This window comes from Oscarella lobularis, chromosome 16, assembly GCF_947507565.1.
Source record: "Oscarella lobularis chromosome 16, ooOscLobu1.1, whole genome shotgun sequence".
Taxonomy (NCBI): Eukaryota; Metazoa; Porifera; class Homoscleromorpha; order Homosclerophorida; family Oscarellidae; genus Oscarella; species Oscarella lobularis.
Genome location: NC_089190.1, coordinates 773050 through 790917, shown reverse-complemented (window position 1 = coordinate 790917; position 17868 = coordinate 773050). Strand labels below are relative to the sequence as shown.

General features: G+C 57.7%; 5 protein-coding genes across 5 annotated transcripts; all 5 read left to right on the top strand.

The window, feature by feature from the left end:
* Nucleotides 1-4335: 4335 nt before the first annotated feature.
* LOC136196908 (autotransporter adhesin BpaC-like) lies at nt 4336-7155 on the top strand. Its single transcript, XM_065986567.1, has 6 exons — nt 4336-4737; nt 4768-5283; nt 5519-5624; nt 5675-6081; nt 6254-6496; nt 6574-7155. The coding sequence occupies exons 1-6, from the start codon at nt 4336-4338 to the stop codon at nt 7153-7155; spliced, it is 2256 nt and encodes a 751-aa protein (XP_065842639.1).
* Nucleotides 7156-7351: 196 nt separating this feature from the next.
* Nucleotides 7352-8334, top strand: LOC136196907 (autotransporter adhesin BpaC-like). Its single transcript, XM_065986566.1, has 2 exons — nt 7352-7423; nt 7456-8334. Exons 1-2 carry the CDS (start codon nt 7352-7354, stop codon nt 8332-8334), a joined length of 951 nt encoding a protein of 316 aa, XP_065842638.1.
* Nucleotides 8335-8911: 577 nt separating this feature from the next.
* Nucleotides 8912-9376, top strand: LOC136196905 (calcium-binding and coiled-coil domain-containing protein 2-like). Its single transcript, XM_065986565.1, has 2 exons — nt 8912-9172; nt 9203-9376. The coding sequence occupies exons 1-2, from the start codon at nt 8912-8914 to the stop codon at nt 9374-9376; spliced, it is 435 nt and encodes a 144-aa protein (XP_065842637.1).
* A 355-nt stretch (nt 9377-9731) lies between these two features.
* Nucleotides 9732-15525, top strand: LOC136196904 (uncharacterized). The gene is made up of 9 exons (XM_065986564.1): nt 9732-10931; nt 10963-11065; nt 11098-11444; nt 11482-11578; nt 11632-13205; nt 13768-14052; nt 14223-14690; nt 14728-15027; nt 15064-15525. The coding sequence occupies exons 1-9, from the start codon at nt 9732-9734 to the stop codon at nt 15523-15525; spliced, it is 4836 nt and encodes a 1611-aa protein (XP_065842636.1).
* A 67-nt stretch (nt 15526-15592) lies between these two features.
* LOC136196903 (calcium-binding and coiled-coil domain-containing protein 2-like) lies at nt 15593-16317 on the top strand. The gene is made up of 2 exons (XM_065986563.1): nt 15593-15613; nt 15856-16317. The coding sequence occupies exons 1-2, from the start codon at nt 15593-15595 to the stop codon at nt 16315-16317; spliced, it is 483 nt and encodes a 160-aa protein (XP_065842635.1).
* The last annotated feature ends 1551 nt before the right edge of the window (nt 16318-17868 follow it).

Below are 17868 nucleotides of genomic sequence, written 5' to 3'. Positions count from 1 at the left end.
AGGAACATTGCATCGGTTGCGACCCTGCATTGCATCAGTCGCGCACGTACAAATGGCTAAGCGGCATACCTGGCACAGACAGCACGGGAGAAACGTTTCGAAGACAGCAAGAGAGTTCGAAGTAGACCGGAAGCGAATTCGCGAGAATAGTTTTATAATACCGCACTCCAACAGTGAAAAAGAGGGTTTTAATGGTGCGCAAGAACACGGATACTAGAAGAAGGGGATTGGAAACGCGAGTTAGATGCGTGCCACGGTCACGTGTTTTTCGATTCCCGGATACTTCAGCTATCGTCGCTACCGAAGCGCTCTCTGAAGTCTTTTTTCGTGGCTAAATCCTTGTCGTTAACAATCAACCATTCGGTGCTGGACAAGGTGAACGATTTCTTCAATGACTTGAGTGCTTCCGGAGGACATTCAGACGAACTTTGAGTCTGGTGGAAACTTCTTCAGCCTAAAGAACTGTGTTTAGCGATACATATTAAAAATGCAACGTCTCACACAATTTTTCAAGGGTTTTCGATCGATCCCAAGCGCCTGTTGTGGTCTATCCGGCGCAATCGCTCGTAGTTTTTGGGCCGTCGTGCAATGTTTGTTCTTTTACGAGGCATAGTTACTTTGGCTCAGTTGCCCACTACAATGCATAAGTTTTACATATTCACAAAATATATCATTGTTGGCTACCGCTGAAATATCGGTAAAAATTCGACGAAGTATCGCGACTTTACGCGAGAAAAATGGCTCTATTGGAAAGCGGAAGGAGAAACGATCGTTGCAAACCACGCAGTTGCATGCCTTAATGACCGTTTTAGTGGTTGCCGCACGATTCCGGCACTAGCGGTGAAGCTGGGAGCGACAGTTGGACGACAACGTTGGAGTAAGAAGATTTTATGACATAATCGTCGATTTTCTAGCAAGCCTAGGCTGGAGGAAACAAAAAACCCTACGATACAGGCACCATATTTAATTCCTTGTCTGTTTATTCAATCATCGATCTTCCGGAGGACGTCCTGTGAGAGAGAGAAAGCCGAGTAGGTAGGCGACACGGCCGTGAGTGAGTGGGCGTGCCCGAGGCACGCATCTGGCGCATGGTTCATACGCTAACGCGCTAGCGTTTCCAATCCCGTTCTTCTAGTATCCGTGGTAAGAACAAGACTGCATTTCGCCCAAGTCTTAACCCTGAAGGAACTTCATCAAGCGTGTTGAAAATTAAACCTGCTAATGAGTACGAACAGGAACCCCTAGTCCCAAGTCTGCTACATGGGAAACAAACTTCATTCTACAAAATGAAAAATTCTTCTAAAGATATTAAAAGTATCTACTGCGCAAGGGGGTTTGACTACCAATTTTTGACCTTTCCTGCTCAATTTTTGGGGCATTTTTAAAGGGCGTTGTCAAATATTTTTTTTCGCGCGCGAACGCAAACCTCTCGCCCAACGCCCCTTCTTCCTTGGCAGCTCTGACTGCCAAACTACGACACAAGACAGCAGAAAATTTACCGGTGCTTCTCTCTGCCCCTTCGTCGCCCATCATCGACGAGACTCCTAAAGATCAGCGAGAATATGTGACGCGCCGAACAATGTAGCTAAATGACGAAGTTATGAATGAAAGCCTTGATATAATAAAGACACTCTTTCCAAATCTTGACGGATTTTAACCAAAAACATTAGGCGAATCATTAAAATATCGCACCGTCAGGAAAAACAACATACAAATCCTAAACGTCAGCCGCATGCACTGGGGGTCACATGGGCGTCGCGAGCTTGTGGATATTAGTCCGGCAAAAAAGTTCCAGCGCTGTGCGCGGGAAATATTTTTTTGACCAAGCTCTTTTTTTAATGGCCACGCCTTCCTTAACTAAACTATTTTTATTAACATTGTCCATATAAACTTAGGCGATGCTCATTACCAGCAACGAATTCTCTACAGATTACGTCTAAGTCTAAAGCATCGAGTTTGTCTTTGTTGACCGCAGAGCCTATCTGAGTTTTGAGTTATTGATGTGTTGAGTTTGTGAGTTGTTGACTTTGTTGTTTATTGATGTGTTGAATTTGTGAGTTATTAATGTGTTGAGTTAGTTATGCAAATAAAGTTACTTACCTTTTATAATGAGGAAGAGGGGCACCACAACATTATGAGAAAAAGCTTTAATTTAATCGCACAGGTTATTTAGCTTCTTAAGAGGTTGCCCGGGATATTCTCAACACGAATTTGTCAGAAGTTTGGTTTACTGGAACTCACATGGTTCCATTTCCACATTGCATTCGACTCATAAAGATCCTGTTGACTAGTCTATGGAATTAATTTCCCCACAGCATTCTACTCGTAAGGATCCCGTTGACTGGTCTATGAAATGAATTCATTTTTTGGTCACAAATGTATAATGTACTCAATAACTTTTTTGAAACTTTGTTTTAGATAACTCGACCGAGTATCTCCTAATCACTATAAAACGTATTGCGTTCTGAAAAAACGTTATCAAGGTCTTTTCCTTGATGGTCGAGTCTAAATTATGTAAAAACCTGCGTACACAATTAAACATGACGTTCCGCATTAGCAGCAGCCAGTTTCTTTAATTCCGATACAACTATTGCCAAAAACCACCAATTTTTAATTTAATAAATAGCTAAATCAAAGAAGATACTAAATAATATTGGCCTATGTTTCCTGCGATAAAAACGGTAGAGACGCTATATGTTTAACTACGATAGCAGAAGTGAATGAGTATTACGTTTATAAAGTCGTTAATATCCTTATGCCGAGGTATGAGGCTGTCAAGGATAATGTTCTGCATTAAATAATTAAAGCGCGAACGCTGGGCCTCTTAATGACCTCGGCCATCAGTTGCCAAATCCTATTGATAAATGATCCAGAAGAATTCGATTTCCTTGCCGTCTCCGGCATTTACTGACTGCGATAAACGTCTTTTTACATGACCGATGTCTTGTTTTTGTAGTCCTTTTAAAGCGGCCGGGGTGAATGTATTCTTGGGTTGTCGGGCTGGAGGACGTCGTCTTCGGAGTACATGTATTTGTATGAAGTCTCAGAGAGGATGCGGTCGCTTAGGTCTTGTTTTTCGCGCATGAATTCCAGTTGAGAAGATATGGCTAAAGCCACACCTTCGTAAACCTGTCCCACTCTCATGTCCGTCAAAAAGACGATTATCAAAGAATTTTACTTTGAGCCTGAGATACGCAGTAGCGAACATTCAGTGGCGTACGGTACACCACACTGGCTGACTTGAGCGCCTTGTAAACCCTCAACAATTATTTTACTTAGAGATTAACGAGCCGTTCTCAATCCAAGACGCGAGCGCATAAGTGGGCGTAGCGCAGGCGCTTGAGACAAAAGCGCCGACAAACCCAAATTTTGCATGCGGCTTTGTCGCCACACCCTCATCTCGGGCAACTCTTCACTTTTTCACAACGACATTCTTGTTAACGGAAAGATAACATGTTTAAATATTTATAAAACGGAGGCTCATCTAGCCGTTTCCAGTGACCAAAGGAATACCTAACTAACAAAGAAATTTAATGAATATCGTAACTCAATTGAAATTCGACAAGAAAACCCTACGCTTGGGAGAACATCCTTTCCAGCCACGCCCTAAATTGTGCAAACCACTTCTACTGGAGGACAACCCGGGCTTAACGACAAACAAAATAGCCCGAAACTCTGCGGTTCTTCCCGATTACCGATCTCTTTTGACAAGCGCAAACAGTCTTCGTCGATGCAAAGAAACGGTTTAACTCGCGAGGTGTCGACCTCTCTCAATCACCATTACGCGCGTGGGTAGACAATAGCCTCGCAAGCCAGGCACTCTTCTTCGGTTTGCCGTGTGAGCGGTGGCCTGGCGTGCGTGGTGAGTGGATTTGGCTTTGCTCACAAAAAGAGAGCCTTGTGACACTTGCCAACGTCATGGACAGTTTGGGGGCGCTCTTCAAGGACGGTTACTTGCGTATTTTATAAGGCTCTGGAGGCAACATACGAATGCGACCTTACCGGCTTGTGCCTCGTAGTCTCGATTGCCAGACCCTCCTCCAGCGACCTAGGCTGGGTGAGCAGGGCATAGCGCTAAAGAGAGGACCTGGACGATCACTGTACAAAACCGTCTGTAAATCACGTGATCTTTCCTAGCTCTGAGACCAGTTGGCTTTCGGATCTCTAGTCATGCGTTTCACAGCATCATATCGACGTCTAGTTATGTTGAGAAAAGAGCTCGAAAATTTCACTAGAAAAGAACTCCGGAGAGACTTAAAAAATGCACGACTCTCAGTGAAGAACGCTTCAAAAGATGATATAGTTAGTATTCTGCACGATTTTTTGTCCATGTTCATGAGAAAAAATTTGATCTCGACCCTACTTTACGGCGAGAGAAAGCGAGTTGGCAACGAGTTCGAAAGAAAAATCGCTTTCAAGCTAAGGTCGAAGAAGGCCAGAGACCTCGTCAAGAGGCTTCTGGCCTTAGCTGAAAAAGAAGACGAGACCACTGACGAGGAGGCCGCCACCGACGAGGACGAGGCCGCCGTCGACGAGAAGGAAGCCGCCGTCGGCGAGGACGAGGCCGCCACCGACGAGGAAGAAGCTGCCGTCGACGAGAACAAGGCCGCCACCTACGAGCACAAAGCCGCCGTCGACAAGAACAAGGCCGCCACCGACGAGGACCAGGCCGCCGTTGACGAGAACGACGCCGCCGTCGACGAGGACGAGGCCGGTACCGACGAGGACGAGACCGCCGTTGACGAGAACGAAGCCGCCGTCGACGAGAACGAGGCCGCCACCGACGAGGAAGAAGCCGCTGTCGACGAGAACGAGGCCGCCACCGACGAGCACAAAGCCGATGTCGACGAGTACGAGACCGGCACCGACGAGGACGAGACAGCCGTCGACGAGAACGAAGCGGCCGTCGACGAGAACGAGGCCGCCACCGACGCGCACAATGCCGATGTCGACGAGTACGAGACCGGTACCGACGAGGACGAGATAGTCGTCGACGAGAACGAAGCCGCCGTCGACGAGAACAAGGCCGCCACCTACGAGGACCAGGCCGCCGTTGACGAGAACGACGCCGCCGTCGACAAGGACGAGGCCGGCACCGACGAGGACGAGACCGCCGTTGGCGAGAACAAAGCCGCCGTCGACGAGGACGAGGCCGCCACCGACGAGAACGAAGCCGCCGTCGACGAGAACGAGGCCGCATCCAACGAGAAGGAGGCCGCCGTCGACGAGAACGAAGCCGCCGTCGACGAGAACGAAGCCGCCGTCGACGAGAACGAAGCCGCCGTCGACGAGGACGAGGCCGCCACCGACGAGAACGAGGCCGCCACCGACGAAGACGAGGCCGCTGTCGACGAGAACGACGCCGCCTTCGACGAGGACGAGGCCGGCACCGACGAGGACGAGACCGTCGTTGACGAGAACAAAGCCGCTGTCGACGAAAACGAGGCCGCCACCGACAAGAACGAAGCCGCCGTCAACGACAACGAGGCCGCCACCGACGAGGACGAGACCGGCACAGACGAGAACGATGTTGCCGTCGACGAAGAAAAAGCTGCCGTCGACGAGGAGGCCGTCACCAACGAGGACAAGACCGCCGTCGACGAAAACGAGGCCGCCACAGACGAGCACGAGGCCGCCACCAACGAGAACGAGGCCGCAACCGACGAGAACGAAGCCGCCGTCGACGAGAACAAGGCTGCCACAGACGAGCACGAAGCCGCCGTCGACGAGAACGAAGCCGCCGTTGACGAGAACGAGACCGGCACCGACAAGGAAGAGACCGCCATCGACGAGAACGAAGCCGCAGTCGACGAGGACAGGGCAGGCACTGACGTCCAGGACGAGACCGCCGTTGACGAGAACGAAGCCGCCTTCAACGAGAACGAGGCCGCCGTCGACGAGAACGAAGCTGCCGTCGACGAGGACGAGGCCGCCACCGACGAGAACAAGGCTGCTTCCGACGAGCACGAAGCCGCAGTTGACGAGAACGAAGCCACCGTCGACGAGAACAAGGCAGTTACCGACAAGCACAAAGCAGATGTCGACGAGAACGAGGCCGCCACCGACGAGGATGAGACCGCCGTCGACGAGAACGACGCCGCCTTCGACGAGGACGAGGCCGGCACCGACGAGGACGAGACCGTCGTTGACGAGAACAAAGCCGCTGTCGACGAAAACGAGGCCGCCACCGACAAGAACGAAGCCGCCGTCAACGACAACGAGGCCGCCACCGACGAGGACGAGACCGGCACAGACGAGAACGATGTTGCCGTCGACGAAGAAAAAGCTGCCGTCGACGAGGAGGCCGTCACCAACGAGGACAAGACCGCCGTCGACGAAAACGAGGCCGCCACAGACGAGCACGAGGCCGCCACCAACGAGAACGAGGCCGCAACCGACGAGAACGAAGCCGCCGTCGACGAGAACAAGGCTGCCACAGACGAGCACGAAGCCGCCGTCGACGAGAACGAAGCCGCCGTTGACGAGAACGAGACCGGCACCGACAAGGAAGAGACCGCTATCGACGAGAACGAAGCCGCAGTCGACGAGGACAGGGCAGGCACTGACGTCCAGGACGAGACCGCCGTTGACGAGAACGAAGCCGCCTTCAACGAGAACGAGGCCGCCGTCGACGAGAACGAAGCTGCCGTCGACGAGGACGAGGCCGCCACCGACGAGAACAAGGCCGCTTCCGACGAGCACGAAGCCGCAGTTGACGAGAACGAAGCCACCGTCGACGAGAACAAGGCAGTTACCGACAAGCACAAAGCAGATGTCGACGAGAACGAGGCCGCCACCGACGAGGATGAGACCGCCGTCGACGAGAACGAAGCCGCCGCCGACGAGAACGAGGCAGTTACCGACGAGCACAAAGCCGATGTCGACGAGAACAAGGCCGCCACAGACGAGCACGAAGCCGCCGTCGACGAGAACAAAGCCGCCGTCGACGAAAACGAAGCCGCCGTCGACGAGAACGAGGCAGTTACCGACGAGCACAAAGCCGATGTCGACGAGAACAAGGCCGCCACAGACGAGCACAAAGCCGCCGTCGACGAGAACAAAGCCGCCGTCGACGAAAACGAAGCCGCCGTCGACGAGAACAAGGCAGTTACCGACGAGCACAAAGCCGATGTCGACGAGAACAAGGCCGCCTAAGACGAGAACGAGACCGGCACCGACGAGGAATAGGCCGCCATCGACGAAAACGAAGCCAACGTCCACGAGAACGAGGCCGCCACGGACGAGGACGACGCCACCGTCGACAAGAACGAAGCCGCTGTCGACGAGGACGAGGCCGCCACCGACGAGGACGAGACCGCTGTCGACGAGAACGAAGCTGCCGTCGACGAGGATGAGGCTTCCACCGCCGAGAACGAGGCCGCCACCAACGAGAACGAAGCCGCCGTCAACAAGGACGAGGCCGGCACCGAGGAGAACGAGACCGCCGTTGACTAGAACAAATCCGCCGTCGACGAAAACGAGGCCGCCACCGACAAGAACGAAGAAGCCGTCGACGAAAACGAGGCCGCCACCGACGAGGACGAGACCGGCACAGACGAGAACGATGTTGCCGTCGACGAAGAAAAGGCTGCCGTCGACGAGGAGGAGGCCGTCACCAACGAGGACAAGACCGCCGTCGACGAAAACGAGGCCGCCACAGACGAGCACGAGGCCGCCACCAACGAGAACGAGGCCGCAACCGACGAGAACGAAGCCGCTGTCGACGAGAACAAGGCTGCCACAGACGAGCACGAAGCCGCCGTGGACGACAACGAAGCCGCCGTTGACGAGAACGAGACCGGCACCGACAAGGAAGAGACCGCCATCGACGAGAACGAAGCCGCAGTCGACGAGGACAGGGCAGGCACTGACGTCCAGGACGAGACCGCCGTTGACGAGAACGAAGCCGCCTTCAACGAGAACGAGGCCGCCGTCGACGAGAACGAGGCTGCCGTCGACGAGGACGAGGCCGCCACCGACGAGAACAAGGCTGCTTCCGACGAGCACGAAGCCGCAGTTGACGAGAACGAAGCCACCGTCGACGAGAACGAGGCAGTTACCGACGAGCACAAAGCAGATGTCGACGAGAACGAGGCCGCCACCGACGAGGATGAGACCGCCGTCGACGAGAACGAAGCCGCCGCCGACGAGAACGAGGCAGTTACCGACGAGCACAAAGCCGATGTCGACGAGAACAAGGCCGCCACAGACGAGCACGAAGCCGCCGTCGACGAGAACAAAGCCGCCGTCGACGAAAACGAAGCCGCCGTCGACGAGAACGAGGCAGTTACCGACGAGCACAAAGCCGATGTCGACGAGAACAAGGCCGCCTAAGACGAGAACGAAGCCGCCGTCAACGAGAACAAAGCCGCCGTCAACAAGAACGAGACCGGGACCGACGAGGAAGAGACCGCCATCGACGAAAACGAAGCCGCAGTCGACGAGGACAAGGCAGGCACTGACGTGGACGAGACCGCCGTTGACGAGAACGAAGCCGCCGTCAACGAGAACAAAGCCGCCGTCGACGAGAACGAGACCGGCACCGACGAGGAATAGGCCGCCATCGACGAAAACGAAGCCGACGTCCACGAGAACGAGGCCGCCACGGACGAGGACGACGCCACCGTCGACAAGAACGAAGCCGCTGTCGACGAGGACGAGGCCGCCACCGACGAGGACGAGACCGCTGTCGACGAGAACGAAGCTGCCGTCGACGAGGATGAGGCTTCCACCGCCGAGAACGAGGCCGCCACCAACGAGAACGAAGCCGCCGTCAACAAGGACGAGGCCGGCACCGAGGAGAACGAGACCGCCGTTGACTAGAACAAATCCGCCGTCGACGAGAACGAGGCCGCCACCGACAAGAACGAAGAAGCCGTCGACGAAAACGAGGCTGCCACCAACGAGCACGATGCCGCCACCGACGAGAACGAAGCCGCCGTCGACGAGAACAAAGCCGCCACAGACGAGCACGAAGCTGCCGTCGACTGAAAAAGAAGCCGCCGTCGACGAAAACGAGACCGCCACTGACGAGCACGAAGCCGCAGTCGACGAGAACGAAGCCGCCGTTGAAGAGAACGAGGCAGTTACCGACGAGCACAAAGCCGATGTCGACGAGAACGAGGCCGCCACCGACGAGGACGAGACCGCCGTCGAAGAGAACGAAGCCGCCGTCAACGAGAACAAAGCCGCCGTCAACAAGAACGAGACCGGGACCGACGAGGAAGAGACCGCCATCGACGAAAACGAAGCCGCAGTCGACGAGGACAAGGCAGGCACTGACGTGGACGAGACCGCCGTTGACGAGAACGAAGCCGCCGTCAACGAGAACAAAGCCGCCGTCGACGAGAACGAGACCGGCACCGACGAGGAATAGGCCGCCATCGACGAAAACGAAGCCGACGTCCACGAGAACGAGGCCGCCACGGACGAGGACGACGCCACCGTCGACAAGAACGAAGCCGCTGTCGACGAGGACGAGGCCGCCACCGACGAGGACGAGACCGCTGTCGACGAGAACGAAGCTGCCGTCGACGAGGATGAGGCTTCCACCGCCGAGAACGAGGCCGCCACCAACGAGAACGAAGCCGCCGTCAACAAGGACGAGGCCGGCACCGAGGAGAACGAGACCGCCGTTGACTAGAACAAATCCGCCGTCGACGAGAACGAGGCCGCCACCGACAAGAACGAAGAAGCCGTCGACGAAAACGAGGCTGCCACCAACGAGCACGATGCCGCCACCGACGAGAACGAAGCCGCCGTCGACGAGAACAAAGCCGCCACAGACGAGCACGAAGCTGCCGTCGACTGAAAAAGAAGCCGCCGTCGACGAAAACGAGACCGCCACTGACGAGCACGAAGCCGCAGTCGACGAGAACGAAGCCGCCGTTGAAGAGAACGAGGCAGTTACCGACGAGCACAAAGCCGATGTCGACGAGAACGAGGCCGCCACCGACGAGGACGAGACCGCCGTCGAAGAGAACGAAGCCGCCGTCAACGAAGACAACGCCGCCGTCGACGAGGACAAGTCCGCCACCGACGAGAACAAGGCCGTCATGGACGAGGACGAGGCCGCAACCGACGAACACGAAGCCGCCATCGACGAGAACGAAGCCGCAGTCGACGATGACAAGGCCGGCACTGACGTGGACGAGACCGCCGTTGACGAGAACGAAGCCGCCGTCAACGAGAACGAGACCGCCGTTGACGAGAACGAAGCCGCCGTCAACGAGAACGAGGCCGCCACCGACGAGGACGAAGCCGCCGTCGACGGGAACGAAGCCGCTGTCGACGAGAATGAGGCCGCCAACGAAGAGCACAAAGCCGCCACCGACAAGAACGAAGCCGTCGTCGACAAGAACGAGGCAGTTACCGACGAGCACAAAGCCGATGTCGACGAGGACAAGGCTGGCACAGACGAGGACAAGACCGCCGTCAACGAGAACGAAGCCGCCACCGAGGAGCACAAAGCCGATGTCGACGAGAACGGCACCGACGAGGAAGAGACAGCCATCGACGAGAACGACGCCGAAGTCGACAAGAACAAAGCCGCCGTCGACGAGGACAAAGCCGGCACCGACGAGGACGAAACCGCCGTTGACGAGACCGAAGCCGCCGTCAACAAGAACAAGGCCGCCACAGACGAGAACGAAGCCGCCGTCGACGAGGACAAGGCCGGCACCGACGAGGACAAGACCGCCGTCGACAAGAACAAAGCCGCCGTCTACAAGGACAAGGCAGGCACCGACGAGGACAAGACCGCCGTTGACGAGAACAAAGCCGCCGTCGACGAGGACGAAGCCGCCACCGACGAGGACGAGACCGCCGTTGACGAGAACGAAGCCGCCGTCGACGAGAACGAAGCCGCCACAATCGAGCACAAAGTCGATGTCGACGAGGACGAGATCGCCGTCGACGAGAACAAAACCGCCGTCGACGAGGACAAGGACGGCACCGACGAAGACGAGACCGCCGTCAAAGACAACGAAGCCGCCGTCGACAAGAACAAGGCCGCCACCGACGAGAACGAAGCCGCTGTCGACGAGAACGAGGCTGCCACTTACGAGCACGAAGCCGCAATCGACGAGAACGAAGCAGCCGTCGACGAGAACGAGGCAGTTACCGACGAGCACAATGTCGACGAGAACGAGACCGGCACCGACAAGGACGAGGCCGCCGTCGACGGGAACGAAGCCGCTGTCGACGAGAATGAGGCCGCCACAGAAGAGCACGAAGCCGCCACCAACGAGATTGAAGCCGTCGTCGACGAGAACGAGGCAGTTACCGACGAGCACAAAGCCGATGTCGACGAGGACAAGGCCGGCACCAACGAGGACGAGACCGCCGTCGACGAGAACGAAGCCGCCACCGAGGAGCACAAAGCCGATGTCGACGAGAACGGCACCGACGAGGAAGAGACAGCCATCGACGAGAACGAAGCCAAAGTCAACAAGAACAAAGCCGCCGTCGACGAGGACAAAGCCGGCACCGACGAAAACGAGACCGCCGTTCACGAGAAGGAAGCCACCGTCGACGAGAACAAAGCCGCCGTCGACGAGAACGAGGCCGCCGCCAACGAGCACGAAGCCGCCACCGACGAGAACGAAGCCGTTGTCGACGAGAACGAGGCAGTTACCGACGAGCACAAGGCCGATGTCGACGAGGACAAGGCCGGCACCAACGAGGACAAGACCGCCGTCGACGAGAACGAAGCCGCCACCGAGGAGCACAAAGCCGATGTCGACGAGAACGGCACCGACGAGGAAGAGACAGCCATCGACGAGAAAGAAGCGAAAGTCGACAAGAACAAAGCCGCCGTTGACGAGGACAAGGCCAGCACCGACAAGGACGAGACCGGTGTTGACGAGAACGAAGCCGCCGTCGGTGAGAACGAAGCCGCCGTCGACGAGAACAAGGCCGCCACAGACGAGAACGAAGCCGCTGTCGACGAGAATGAGGCCGCCACAGAAGAGCACGAAGCCGCCACCAACGAGATTGAAGCCGTCGTCGACGAGAACGAGGCAGTTACCGACGAGCACAAAGCCGATGTCGACGAGGACAAGGCCGGCACCAACGAGGACGAGACCGCCGTCGACGAGAACGAAGCCGCCACCGAGGAGCACAAAGCCGATGTCGACGAGAACGGCACCGACGAGGAAGAGACAGCCATCGACGAGAACGAAGCCAAAGTCAACAAGAACAAAGCCGCCGTCGACGAGGACAAAGCCGGCACCGACGAAAACGAGACCGCCGTTCACGAGAAGGAAGCCACCGTCGACGAGAACAAAGCCGCCGTCGACGAGAACGAGGCCGCCGCCAACGAGCACGAAGCCGCCACCGACGAGAACGAAGCCGTTGTCGACGAGAACGAGGCAGTTACCGACGAGCACAAGGCCGATGTCGACGAGGACAAGGCCGGCACCAACGAGGACAAGACCGCCGTCGACGAGAACGAAGCCGCCACCGAGGAGCACAAAGCCGATGTCGACGAGAACGGCACCGACGAGGAAGAGACAGCCATCGACGAGAACGAAGCCAAAGTCAACAAGAACAAAGCCGCCGTCGACGAGGACAAAGCCGGCACCGACGAAAACGAGACCGCCGTTCACGAGAAGGAAGCCACCGTCGACGAGAACAAAGCCGCCGTCGACGAGAACGAGGCCGCCGCCAACGAGCACGAAGCCGCCACCGACGAGAACGAAGCCGTTGTCGACGAGAACGAGGCAGTTACCGACGAGCACAAGGCCGATGTCGACGAGGACAAGGCCGGCACCAACGAGGACAAGACCGCCGTCGACGAGAACGAAGCCGCCACCGAGGAGCACAAAGCCGATGTCGACGAGAACGGCACCGACGAGGAAGAGACAGCCATCGACGAGAAAGAAGCGAAAGTCGACAAGAACAAAGCCGCCGTCGACGAGGACAAGGCCAGCACCGACAAGGACGAGACCGGTGTTGACGAGAACGAAGCCGCCGTCGGCGAGAACGAAGCCGCCGTCGACGAGAACAAGGCCGCCACAGACGAGAACGAAGCCGCCGTCGACGAGGACAAGGCCGGCACAGACGAGGACAAGACCGCCGTCGACGAGAACGAAGCCGCCGTCTACAAAGACAAGGCCGGCACCGACAAGGAAAAGACCGCCGTTGACGAGAACAAAGCTGCCGTCGACGAGGACGAAGCCGCCACCGACGAGGACGAGACCGCGGTCAACGAGAACGAAGCCGCCGTCGACGAGAACAACGCGGCCACCGACGAGGACAAGGCCGCCACCGACGAGGACGAGACCGCCGTCAACGAGAACAAATCCGCCATCGACGAGGACAAGGTCGGCACCGACGAGGACGAAACCGCCGTCGACGACAACGAAGCCGCCGCCGACGTAAACGAGGCCGCCACCGACGAGGACGAGGCCGCCGTCGACGAGAACGAAGCCGCTGTCGACGAGAACGAAGCCGCCGAACGAAGCCGCCGTCGACGAGAACGAGGCAGTTACCGACGAGCACAATGTCGACGAGAACGAAACCGGCACCGACGAGGACGAGACCGCCGTTGACGAGAACGAAGAAGCCGTCGACGAGGACAAGGCCGGCACCGACGAGGACGACACCGCCGTCGACGAGAACGAAGCCGCCGTTGATGAGAACGAAGCCGCCTTCAACGAGAGCGAGGCCGCCACCGACGAGGACGAGGCCACCACCGACGAGGACGAGACCGCCGTCGACAAGGACGAGGCCGGCACCGACGAGAACGAGACCGCCGTTGACTAGAACAAAGCCACCGTGGACGAGAACAAGGCCGCCACCGACGAGAACGAAGCCGCTGTCGACGAGAACGAGGCCGCCACCGAAAAGCACGAGACCGCCGTCGACGAGAACGAACCCGCCGTCAACGAGGAAGAAGCCGCCACCGATAAGGACGAGGCCGCCGTCGACGAGAACGAAGCCGCTGTCGACGAGAATGAGGCCACAAACGAAGAGCACGAAGCCGCCACCGACGAGAACGAAGCCGCCACTGACGAGAACGAAGCCGATATCGACGAGGACGAGATCGCCGTCGACGAGTACAAAGCCGCCGTCGACGAGGACAAGGTCGGCACCGACGAGGACGAAACCGCCGTCGACGACAACGAAGCCGCCGCCGACGGCCGACGTAAACAAGGCCGCCACCGACGAGGACGAGGCCGCCGTCGACAAGAACAAAGCCGCTGTCGACGAGAACGAAGCCGCCGAACGAAGCCGCCGTCGACGAGAACGAGGCAGTTACCGACGAGCACAATGTCGACGAGAACGAGACCGGCACCGACGAGGACGAGACCGCCGTTGACGAGAACGAAGAAGCCGTCGACGAGGACAAGGCCGGCACCGACGACGACGACACCGCCGTCGACGAGAACGAAGCCGCCGTTGATGAGAACGAAGCAGTTACCGACGAGCACAATGTCGACGAGAACGAGACCGGCACCGACGAGGACGAAACCGCCGTTGACGAGAACGAAGAAGCCGTCGACGAGGACAAGGCCGGCACCAACGAGGACGAGACCGCCGTCGACGAGAACGAAGCCGCCGTTGATGAGAACGAAGCCGCCGTCAACGAGAGCGAGGCCGCCACCGACGAGGACGAGGCCACCACCGACGAGGACGAGACCGCCGTCGACAAGGACGAGGCCGGCACCGACAAGAACGAGACCGCCGTTGACTAGAACGAAGCCGCCGTCGACGAGAACGAAGCCGCCGTCGACAAGAACGAAGCCGCTGTCGACGAGAACGAAGCCGCCGAACGAAGCCGCCGTCGACGAGAAAGAGGCAGTTACCGACGAGCACAATGTCGACGAGAACGAGACCGCCGTTGACGAGAACGAAGAAGCCGTCGACGAGGACAAGGCCGGCACCAACGAGGACGAGACCGCCGTCGACGAGAACGAAGCCGCCGTTGATGAGAACGAAGCCGCCGTCAACGAGAGCGAGGCCGCCACCGACGAGGACGAGGCCACCACCGACGAGGACGAGACCGCCGTCGACAAGGACGAGGCCGGCACCGACGAGAACGAGACCGCCGTTGACTAGAACGAAGCTGCCGTCGACGAGAACGAAGCCGCCGTTGACAAGAACGAAGCCGCCGTCGACGAGAACAAGACCGCCACAGACGAGAACAAAGCCGCCGTCGACGAGGACAAGGCCGGCACCGACGAGAACGCAACCGGCACCGACGAAAAAGAGACCGCCATAGACGAGAACAAAGCCGGTGTCGACAAGGACAAGGCCGGCACTGACGTGGACGAGACCGCCGTTGACGAGAACGAAGCCGCCGTCAACGAGAACGAGGCCGCCACCGACGAGGACGAGGCCGCCGTCGACGAGAACGAAGCCGCCGTCGACGAAGACGAGGCCGCAACCGAAGAGCACAAGACCGCCGTCGACGAGAACGAACCCGCCGTCAACGAGGACGAGGCCTCCACAGACGAGCACGAAGCCGCCGTCGACGAGAACGAAGCCGCCGTCGACAAAGACGAGGACGGCACCGACTAGGAAGAGACCGCCGTCGACGACAACGAAGCCGCCGTTGATAAGAACGAAGCAGTTACCGACGAGCACAATGTCGACGAGAACGAGACCGGCACCGACGAGGACGAGACCGCCGTTGACGAGAACGAAAAAGCCGTCGACGAGGACAAGGCCGGCACCGACGAGAACGACACCGCCGTCGACGAGAACGAAGCCGCCGTTGATGAGAACGAAGCCGCCGTCAACGAGAGCGAGGCCGCCACCGACGAGGACGAGGCCACCACCGACGAGGACGAGACCGCCGTCGACAAGGACGAGGCCGGCACCGACGAGAACGAGACCGCCGTTGACTAGAACGAAGCCGCCGTCGACGAGAACGAAGCCGCCGTTGACAAGAACGAAGCCGCCGTCGACGAGAACAAGGCCGCCACAGACGAGAACAAAGCCGCCGTCGACGAGGACAAGGCCGGCACCGACGAGAACGCAACCGGCACCGACGATGAAGAGACCGCCATAGACGAGAACAAAGCCGGTGTCGACAAGGACAAGGCCGGCACTGACGTGGACGAGACCGCCGTTGACGAGAACGAAGCCGCCGTCAACGAGAACGAGGCCGCCACCGACGAGGACGAGGCCGCCGTCGACGAGAACGAAGCCGCCGTCGACGAAGACGAGGCCGCAACCGAAGAGCACAAGACCGCCGTCGACGAGAACGAACCCGCCGTCAACGAGGACGAGGCCTCCACAGACGAGCACGAAGCCGCCGTCGACGAGAACGAAGCCGCCGTCGACAAAGACGAGGACGGCACCGACTAGGAAGAGACCGCCGTCGACGACAACGAAGCCGCCGTCGATGAGAACGAGGCCGCCATTGACGAGCACGAAGCCGCAGTCGACGAGAACGAAGCCGCCGTCGACGAGAACGAGGCAGTTACCGACGAGCACAATGTCGACGAGAACGAGACCGGCACCGACGAGGACGAGACCGCCGTTGACGAGAACGAAGCCGCCGTCGACGAAAACGAAGCCGCCACCACAAAGCCGATGTCGACGAGGACGAGATCGCCGTCGACGAGAACGAAGCCGCCGTCAACGAAAACGAGGCCGCCACCGACGAGCACGAAGCCGGCACCGACGAGGACGACACCGCCGTCGACGAGAACAAAGCCGCCGTCGACGTGGACGAGGCCGCCACCGACGAGGAAGAAGCCGTCGTCGACGAGGTTTAGGCCGCCGTCGACGAGAATTAGGCCGCCGTCGACGAGAACGAGGCCGCCGTCGAGGCGCCCAAGAAGAAGCGGCGAAGGAAGAGGAAGGCTTTATTCAGCGATATTTTGTTTGTTGCCAAAAAGACCCCACCCGGCAAGACGAAGCGAAGGCAAAGGCGGGGGAGAAAGAATTCAAAGAAGAGGAATTTAAAGAAGTAACAGAGGACAGTAGCGCGCGTGTTGCGATAGGTGGTTTTTTTCCGTAAACGTGTCCACGATAGATGTAATAGAGCTCCACCGGACACGCTACCCGATCAATCGCGCGTCATTCCGAGTTTTCTAGGCACGCCGGCCGGAATGGCGACGACGTCGGCCGTCCAGCGCTTCGGGGAGCTGCTTTAAGCCCTGATGGGCGAGTGACGTCAGCCGTAACGCCCAATTCCGCCCGACGCAAAGCAACCCAAACCTTCCTATGGCCTAATCTAATCGCGTCTGCATAATACCGTTAGCGTAAGCCTCTGTGTAAAAATAGCTGCCGCAGCCAGATTTTTTTCGCAGCCATATGTGACTCTTGACTTTTCGTTGCTAAAGCCGACTAAAAAGCATGCTTTCTCCTACAATATTCTGTGACTGGACGAAACAGCTAGGTGATCGAGATTTAGCGTCGATCTTCAACGCCCTTTGAGAACGCGACCTGGGTTTTCCTTCCCACACAGGCGACATGAATTGACGTTATACTTCCGAAGAGTTCGCATTGGGCTCAACTAAGCTTAGCGTATTATGCATTCGCGATTAGATTAGGTCAATAATCGAATCAGGGCGAGAGTGCGGTAATTAAAGAGCCAAAAGCCGATTTGTCACAGCGCGAGGAAAGATCACGTAATTTAAAAACGGTTTTGCACAGTGATTGTCAAGTCCTTTTCGTTAGCGCCATGCGGCGCCCACGCAGCTTAGCGCAATAACGAAGGATCTGGAAATCGAAGCTTCATTTCCACTGTTAAAAAGCGTAATAGAAGCACGACGCGGGCAAGTCCATATCCATCGATGCAAGAGCCGGTAACGTCGCATTCGTATGTCGCCTCCAGAGTCTCTTAAATACAACGCTACAGCCCAACCTAAATTCTCCGACTGAATTTCCAAGGAAAGTCAGCGAATTGAC

Coding starts and splice junctions, on each gene's coding strand:
- LOC136196908 (XM_065986567.1), top strand. CDS start 4,336: ATGAGAAAAAATTTGATCTCGACCCTACTTTACGGCGAGAGAAAGCGA. Junction 4,738..4,767: donor CCGACGAGGACGAGACCGCC/GTTGACGAGAAC, acceptor GCCGTCGACGAG/AACGAGGCCGCCACCGACGA. Junction 6,082..6,253: donor CCGACGAGGATGAGACCGCC/GTCGACGAGAAC, acceptor AGACCGGCACAG/ACGAGAACGATGTTGCCGTC.
- LOC136196907 (XM_065986566.1), top strand. CDS start 7,352: ATGAGGCTTCCACCGCCGAGAACGAGGCCGCCACCAACGAGAACGAAG. Junction 7,424..7,455: donor CGTCAACAAGGACGAGGCCG/GCACCGAGGAGA, acceptor GCCGTTGACTAG/AACAAATCCGCCGTCGACGA.
- LOC136196905 (XM_065986565.1), top strand. CDS start 8,912: ATGCCGCCACCGACGAGAACGAAGCCGCCGTCGACGAGAACAAAGCCG. Junction 9,173..9,202: donor TCGAAGAGAACGAAGCCGCC/GTCAACGAGAAC, acceptor GCCGTCAACAAG/AACGAGACCGGGACCGACGA.
- LOC136196904 (XM_065986564.1), top strand. CDS start 9,732: ATGCCGCCACCGACGAGAACGAAGCCGCCGTCGACGAGAACAAAGCCG. Junction 11,445..11,481: donor TCGACGAGAACGAAGCCAAA/GTCAACAAGAAC, acceptor ACGAGGACAAAG/CCGGCACCGACGAAAACGAG. Junction 11,579..11,631: donor AACGAGGCCGCCGCCAACGA/GCACGAAGCCGC, acceptor AGAACGAGGCAG/TTACCGACGAGCACAAGGCC.
- LOC136196903 (XM_065986563.1), top strand. CDS start 15,593: ATGTCGACGAGAACGAGACCG. Junction 15,614..15,855: donor TGTCGACGAGAACGAGACCG/GCACCGACGAGG, acceptor GCCGTTGACTAG/AACGAAGCCGCCGTCGACGA.